Genomic DNA, 8,193 nt, shown 5'->3' on the forward strand with positions numbered 1-8,193 from the left:
ACTCATGTAATATATTGTCAATCTTATGGTTCGATTCCATAAGAGCTCTAACTCCATTAACCTAATGTCATTAACCTTAAATATTTTTTTACTTTCTTCTCGACAGGTTTTAATTTAACAGTATGATATCTTAGAAGTATCAATCATCATCTTGACTTGGACGATCTGTTAATTTCCGAGAACCATCCTCCTGCTGGACCATACCTTTGTTTTTCTCAATCTTCCATGACACTGGGACTAAGTATTCATCCTTTAATCCGTTGATGGATTTGTTTAGGAGCGCTATATCACGACTAATCACCAAGTCAAACCCTCCATGACTCCCTTGAGTTCCTGCGACCCCATGTAAATAACCTTCCAAATCATGCCAATTCAAGTTCCCAGACCCCCTCAAGTACTTTGATTTACGGGTGTCAATAGCCAGTTCTTCTCCCACATCCCAGTACCCTATCAACGGGTAGTTGGGGACAACATCTAAAGCATTTCTGACGCGTAACGCTCGAAGGTCACTGAACCCTCTAAACTTCATCTTGAACACCGAATCACCTACTCGAGGACTAGTGAATAAAAAGGCTGTGACAGGCGAGGGCTCGTTATATCCATTGGCAACTATGTCGACGGCATTCAGAGTAGCGAGGGCTGCACCTAAGCTTTGGCCGGTCACCGTGATGCTTATCTCCTCGTTCTTGAACTGGTCGACTAGTCTCATAATCTCGTTAAGAACCTAAAATATCAACAGTCAAAAACATAGACAAATCATATCGATACTAAACTACTAATGGAACATTGTTATGGTAGTGCTCACTTGGTCTCTGGCACTGGTTTTGTTATACAGAGATCGTGGGTCTGCCGAGGTGTAGATGGAGTACCAGCCGTCATGCACTTTAGCATCACAAGGAACACCAAAAATTTTGTCTGGCGAAACAAAGTTAAATTCAAAATCATCGATCCATTCCAGGGTCTCCACTGTTCCTCTCCAAGGAATCACAATATCCCTCCTTCCTAAAACATGTTTCCCTTCATCCGTGACCACGGCCACATAACCGATCCAGTTCAATTCTTTGCTCCATGCTTCCCTGGACAACGACTTCACTATAAATGCTTCGGGAACTTGGATTTGGGATGTGGCGTAAAAGAATTTGGTCACCTGATACCTGTACGGATTACCTTTCTCCAAACCCACGTTAGAGAAGAAATCTTTCTTGCCATACAAACTGCTTCCAGCATGTTTTGAAGCCTTCTCGGTGTTGAAGGCGTCATAGGTAGCCTGACCCATTTCTCCATAGTGAATAAGGTAACGCCGAAGATCAATGTCCAAAGGGTCCAAAAGCCCTCCCCAGTGGTTCTCGCCGCTCAACTGCCTCCATCTCTCCGCTATGCTACTACCCATCGCTTTCTCTTTCTTATCGAACCAATTCTTCACAATGTTAGTGTATATATATAGCTTAACCTGAAATATTTTATTAAGTTTATGAATTTATAAAGGTTGCAACTTCACAACTAGAGTGAATACAAGGAAATAATTATGTTAGAAAGAGTGTGTTTCCAAAAACCCTATGCCAAAGAAACAAATGTTTCCTACAAAGCATTGTTATCTTTCTGTAACACCAACATCTTAAAATAGAAAGACTTTATTTTGAAGTTTCCAAAAGAGAGTATGAGAGCAATGAAGAAGATAAGTATTAACTTGGACATCAGCTAGATACTTTGCCGAGTCTTTCAACGGGATTTGTTCCTATTTAGGGCATGAGTTCAAGATTAGTACTACAACTTCGAATTTAAGGTTATCCTAAATTCACAACATAGAAATCAACCTTGGCTACCGATATTTCTTCTTTTCATCGAGAAAGAGAGATTCTTGATGCTAACGCGTAATTCATGAATATATCGATTAATATGTATTTAACAAATGTATTATTATTTAATCCATTATTAGTGAAAAATGATTTTGTAAATAATATTAATATAATGATAAGTACTTTAAAAATAAATTTTAAAATTTGAAAAAAATATAATATATATCTTCGCTTTTAAGATGACTTGTAAAAAAAAATTCTATTAGCAGTATATCAATAAAATTGATCAGATAATACTTTGAGAAAAATAATTTTTCTCATATAAAGTGTTAATATGATTATTTTCTCATCTAAAGTGAATGTTAAAGTGCTCCGTAGAAGACGTATGATTATTTTCTCATCTAAAGTGAATGTTAAAGTGCTCCATAGAAGACGTCCAAAAGATCTAACGATTTCTTAAAAAATGTTTGAAATGCAATGATATCAGCATTTCTTAGATATTTTAAGAATAAACTTATTATACAAAATAATATAACTTCAATTCAGATAAATATAAGTGAAATAAACGGAATCGAAGTGTCAATGACATCAACCTTTCAAGAAAAAAGAGACATGGAAAAAAATTAGATGACCCTATTCCCATATATAATAGGGTAAGGGGGAGGTAGGTAGTAGTAGGTTTCCCTCAACACTAGGTTGAGAGCAGCTTCCGTGGAAGACCTCCGTTATGAATTGCCCTCAGTGGGACTTGATCCCACGACCACAATGTTAAAAATCTTGCGCTCTACCAACTGAGCTAGATGAACAATTCATAAAAAAAGAGACATGGAGTTCAACTATAATTCGGATTCCACATTGGCAATTAGTCTATGAAATGGGCTAATGGCATGACCCATGGCTCTAGGGGAATTGAAAAGTTTTCTACGACAAAATTTGGGGTCATTGAAGAAACTTCCACAGTTTCTAATATGGATGGATATTATCGAGTCTAGTTTGCCCCAGATTGGCTTTACCGGAAGTTCATTTCGCATTCCATCTCTACCCATTGTCAGAAAGCAATGATGATAAATTATAATTATATACATCTTTTATGATTAATTTCTCATATAATTATTATAATTTAAGTTTAATTATAAAAAATATGTTTGTTTTGATTTAGGAAATAAATATGGATGCGATGATGAAAATTAATTCAAAAAGTGTGTTTTTAGTTTTTTATGTGAGAATTAAGTTTTTTATGACTAACAACGTCTTATGACTAACATGCGACTGCTATCTGATAATAAAAAGAATTCGAACTTTTAGTCAAATCTAGAACGAAACTTACTTTTATAGATATTTCCATTATTTTAAAAGTATCTGGCGAAGAATCAATCTTTTTTTTCAATTAAGACTTTATTTATTGTGATTTTCCTTTATTTTAGCTTTTCTTGTTTAATTTAAACTCATTTAAAGGATATTTACTTTATTTTAAGGATTTGATTTTCTATATAAAAAGCCTTTTAGCCACCTTTTAGGGATTTCTTTAACGGCACAACTTCTTTTCTCTTTTATTTTCATTCAACCACGAGTGACTAAATTTTTATTTCTAATTGAAGAGTGAAATGATTACGCTGTAATTTTGCAATGCTTGTGCTAAACTAGTTTTTCTCCTTTAATCCAAGTAATCTTTATTTCTTGTTCTTATTTTTATGAATTTTTGATATTGATTAAATTGATGCCTTAACACGATATTTGAGTTTTCTATTGCTATTCATAAGTTTGTGATTTGTGATGGTCATGAACGATTGACATAAATAGCAAAGGGTAAGTCTCATGATTTTTGTTTGTTATAGTTTATTTTCTGAAATTTGCATCGCACATGATAGTCTCTAGGGAAATAAAGGTACAAAATTAATTAGTTTTGTTTTAGTCGTTCTCAGAGTTCTTAATGCTATCTATAGATTTAATATGAAACATTATCGTGCCCAGTTTTTTAATGGTAAGATATGATTTGAATGTTTGTTGCAAATAAATATGCTAATCAATTATAAAAAGGGAATATACTTATTGCGGTTCCGAGCAAGTGACTAATTAATTGGATATTAAAAATCGATCTTTAAGCCTATAATCAAAATTATAATTGGATGAAGAACACACCTTTGAATTGGAAGTTCGAATGCTAAAGGTAAAATCTAAGAGAGGCTCGATTTTTACACTTCTTGGCCGCGTTTTTGAGTTGATTAACCGAGATTGGAATATTATTTTGAGGCATATAAGCCGGACTACAAATAAGGTGACAGATCGACTAGCTAAAATTGCCATAACAAGAAGAGAGGTTCATAAGGTATTCTCCGTTCCACCGTGGGAAGTGGTTGAATTAATTCAACAGGAAGCTGCCGACTGCATTTTGACAGCAAAAGCTTAATCTACTGCAGTTTATTTCTTTTGTTCACCGAAAAAAAATCCTTCATTTTACTTTTATTGTTTAAATATTAAGATTCTAATTTCAGCTCTATAAAGATTCGAACTGATCTCACTGTTACTATAAATTAATTTAATAAAATCGGTTTTTATTTTGTAGGGATTCTACAACACTATCAAATGGCTTCAATGTCAGTTCTAATATCACATCAATGACTTGCTACTAAGTCCATAAAAGCCCAAATCACTTCAGCTTCTTTCCATCTTTTAATTGGTTCAAGAAGAATCTGCATCTCTTCCAATGCAGCAAGCAATCCCAAAGCTTGCTCTTCCTTGCTTCACTGCTCCTTTCTCCCTCGTCTCTTTATATTAATCATTTACAGGTAACAAAAATTTCCCATTTTTATTTGTTTAGAGTGTTTCTTCCTTGGGTATTAATATTTTTTCGTATAATTTCAATTTTGCATGTAGGCTTATCTTTGGGGATCGGTTTTTGTTCAAATAATGGGCTGAGGAACGGGAAAAGGCAAGGGCTGGTGGTTAGGGCTGGGAAGGATGCACAACACAAGCAATGAATTCATCAGTCTATGTTGGGACATAACCTTCATTATCTTTCTTTCCCATCAGTTGCAAAAATATTAATTACATAAAACGCTTTAGTAAGGCAAGCTCTTAGAGCTTGTGCTGAGGACCAAGGACTTGAGATTTGAAGAATCCCCGGCAGCATTGGCTCGTCGGGTGATCATTTCCATATTCTTATGAAGACTTTGCTTCACCAGATTCTTCATCATTGTCTTTCCTTCCTGAGCCTCCCTTGGATGCAGAGGCGAACCCATGGCAACCCTTCCTGTTTGTGGTCCAGAATGAGGCCCCATCTTTGCTTGCCTTTCATCTTTGAACCATTGCAACAATTTCATTGCTCTCTTCTGTGCTAAAGGGCTTCCTAATAATGACACTTCCAGAAGTACCGGAACTATTCCTGCCTTTGACATTTTATCCCTTTGAGTCGAGCTTTGATGAGCTAAAATCATTAGAATATAGGCTGATAATTCTTGACATTTCTGTTTGTCCTCCCATGTTAGAATCTCAATCAAGCTCTCTGGTACCATCGAACTATCTTCCATAGCCTTTTTTCCCATCATGGTCAGCACCAAGTGACTTAGTGCTGCAAGGGCTTTCTCTGAAAGTTCTTTGAATGAAGATAGCTTCAAAACAGTGTCTACAATTCCATTAGATACCAAAGGCCCAGCATTTTCTAACACAACAGACAGGTTACAGACAACACCTAAACAGATCTCCTTGGTTTGAATGCCGGAAGCCGACTCAAGAATGCCAACAAGAAACTGGATAACCTCAGTTTTAGCTAGAGAGAAATGGGTAATTGATATAGAAGACAATGATAATAACAGTTCTGCAAATTCATGCCTCGTTTGGTTGTCTACAACATCAATGTCCTTTGGCAACTTTGATAATATTGCAGCCTCTAGCATTAGTGCCTTGTTTCTGAAGCAAAAAAAACGAAGTGATTAAGACTTTTCATGATCTACCTTAAGTTTTGACCAAAGCAGAACCAACCCAGAACTTTTAAAGTCAATGATGAAATCGAAATTTCAGTTGAATAAAACAACAATAATTTTATGGGGTAGATAAGATGATAACCCAAGCGTGCTCCATTATTGCATAAAATAGGAATAATCTCTGCAAGTCAAAAAAATGTGGGAGCTGAACTAACTGGTAAATAAAATGAAACAGAAAAGTCAAGGAGAATCAGAGGTTTAAAGATGAGGGTAGGCAAGGTGAAGGTCAACAAATTCTTATTATTTTTTTCTTAATTAATTAATTATTTTGAAGACAACCTTGCCTGTCTTGTAACATCATTATTGCTCTTCCAACTCCTGCCACCAGGCGGATCCGGTGGACATTGGACAGCCGCCGTACCTTGCGGACGCAGGAGTTGACAGTATTAATGCTTCCAAATCATGCCACAAATCTGTAAATTTCCATTAATGTTTAAAAGTTCCACGTTTCTGAGATGTGAAAGTTCAATCCACGGAAGGGTTTGACACCTCACCAGACAGTACTTAAAACCCAAGGACTAAGACCAATTACCATAAATTAAGAAGTGCAGCAGATGCAGAGCCTATGATTATCAAAATGTTACAGCCTGTAGGGCAGTTGATTAGAGAGATTAGGCCAAATCATCATTAATGTGACCTTAGAATGTCAAATATTTTAGCCAGGAGGCTCCGCCTAAACTCACTTTCTTTAATCCAATTGGGGAAGTTAGTTAGTTCATCAGCATTATCACTAATATTTAATTTTCATGTGGACTTGGAACAATTGTCTTCTTAACATTTTGAAAATGTGCTAGTATATGCACTGAAGCTCATACTATAATCACTGAAGCTCATACTATAATCCCAACAACTAATTTCATAGATTATTTCATCAACCATTGGGGACCCCTTTTCCCTGTCCTGATGAACTGTTCCATGGGATGGTTCCAAAAACAGAGGCCTATTATTTCAAACTTGCCGAAAAATGCTGAATTTCGAGCAACCTCGTGAACAACTATCTTTTTCATCGCAGTATCTTGTTATGAAGAAAAAATCAATAAACTACAACTTGCAGGACAACTTGCAGGACAACTTGCAGTATCGTTTATGATTATGTTAGAATGTCCATCAATGAGAATTATTTTCAACCAGCTAAAAACTATGAAAGCTGACAGGATCCGTTGACACGAAATATCAAAAGAAAAAGAAATTCACATGAATAGTGAGAACACAGTGAGACTTACGTAAACGTCCCGTCAGCAAGCTCGATCAAGGCCTTGACGGCGGCTAAACGGCGACCAGCCACCTCAGTAGCCACCATGGACACAAGCATATTTATAACACCGAGCTCTGCCATCAACTTCCTTTCCTTAACGTCTTCTTTAGCGAGTTTACCAATCGCCTTAGCAGCCATCTCTTTCTCTTCCCAGCTCCCGAAATGAAGTCTCTTCACCCATGTTTGCAACGCCATCGAACCGTCGAGCTCACTCTCAGTTTTCTCTATAACAACCCGATCTCCCTCTTCATCAGTATTGCTTTTAACTAATAGCTTGTTTGAATGATCAGATGATGATGATACACATCGTTTCCTTGCTGATTTGGACTGCAAAAACCTTCGGATTCTAGCAAAGAACTTAAGCTTCCTTCTAGAAAGTAACCAAATAGAAGATGAAGTAGAAGACATGCTCTGAGTTTGAGAGGCAGACATGGTTGAAGAAGGGAAATTCAAAGAAGTGTTTCAAGGGTTCATTGTTTATATAATACTACTGCGAAAAGTCTAAAACTTGGGATTTAAATTTGTTTTTCTTTTCTAGAGATTAGAAAGGAGAGAAGAGAATATATAAGGATCAGTAGGAGACGAGAGAGAAAGGGTTCTGAATCAGAAAAGGCAGGGAAGGGAGCACAAGTCACACGCAAAGGAAACACAGTTGTTGCCTCTTTAACCTTCCTGAGCCCTGACAAACGTATTTTAAGAAGACAAGATTTCAGTGCATCATTTGTGTTTTATTTTCTTAACAGTTTAATGTGCTTATAGATCTAATTAAGCCTACGGATATTTTCAGTATTTGGTGCATTCTGGGAAAGTCCCTTCCTAGTTTCAAAATTAAAAAACCACAGATTTTTGGGCCGAGATTAAATTCTAACTTATAAAGTTTTAAGAATATAAAGTAGACTACGGTGATTTTGGCATGTCATTAGGCGACAACCGTCGGATGCGATCAGGAGGATAGAGTCGATTACAGTCGACGGTGTCAGAAGGAGAGGTCGACCAAGGAGGAAGTGGATGGACTGATTGAGATCTGATTTGAAGGATTTAGCCCTTACCGAAGACATGACCTCTGACAGGAAAGTATAGAGACTTAAGACTAGGGTAGCCGAGTAGTATGAGTCAAAGCAATATGGTGTAGCATATATGTCTTCTTTTTAAAGCCTTTGCA

General features: G+C 36.4%; 2 protein-coding genes across 2 annotated transcripts; both read right to left on the reverse strand.

Annotated features, from left to right (window-relative positions):
• On the reverse strand, positions 1 to 1,420 carry LOC120121810 (phospholipase A1-IIgamma-like). Its single transcript, XM_039141107.1, has 2 exons — positions 806 to 1,420; positions 1 to 724 (listed from the first exon to the last, which is right to left on the reverse strand). The coding sequence occupies exons 1-2, from the start codon at positions 1,388 to 1,390 to the stop codon at positions 140 to 142; spliced, it is 1,170 nt and encodes a 389-aa protein (XP_038997038.1). The 5' UTR covers positions 1,391 to 1,420; the 3' UTR covers positions 1 to 139.
• A 3,367-nt stretch (positions 1,421 to 4,787) lies between these two features.
• Positions 4,788 to 7,755, reverse strand: LOC120121809 (U-box domain-containing protein 7-like). The gene is made up of 2 exons (XM_039141106.1): positions 7,000 to 7,755; positions 4,788 to 5,702 (listed from the first exon to the last, which is right to left on the reverse strand). The coding sequence occupies exons 1-2, from the start codon at positions 7,461 to 7,463 to the stop codon at positions 4,856 to 4,858; spliced, it is 1,311 nt and encodes a 436-aa protein (XP_038997037.1). The 5' UTR covers positions 7,464 to 7,755; the 3' UTR covers positions 4,788 to 4,855.
• Between the last annotated feature and the right edge of the window lie 438 nt (positions 7,756 to 8,193).

Source organism: Hibiscus syriacus, unplaced genomic scaffold (assembly GCF_006381635.1).
Source record: "Hibiscus syriacus cultivar Baekdansim isolate YM2019G1 unplaced genomic scaffold, ASM638163v2 tig00110383_pilon, whole genome shotgun sequence".
Lineage (NCBI taxonomy): Eukaryota > Viridiplantae > Streptophyta > Magnoliopsida > Malvales > Malvaceae > Hibiscus > Hibiscus syriacus.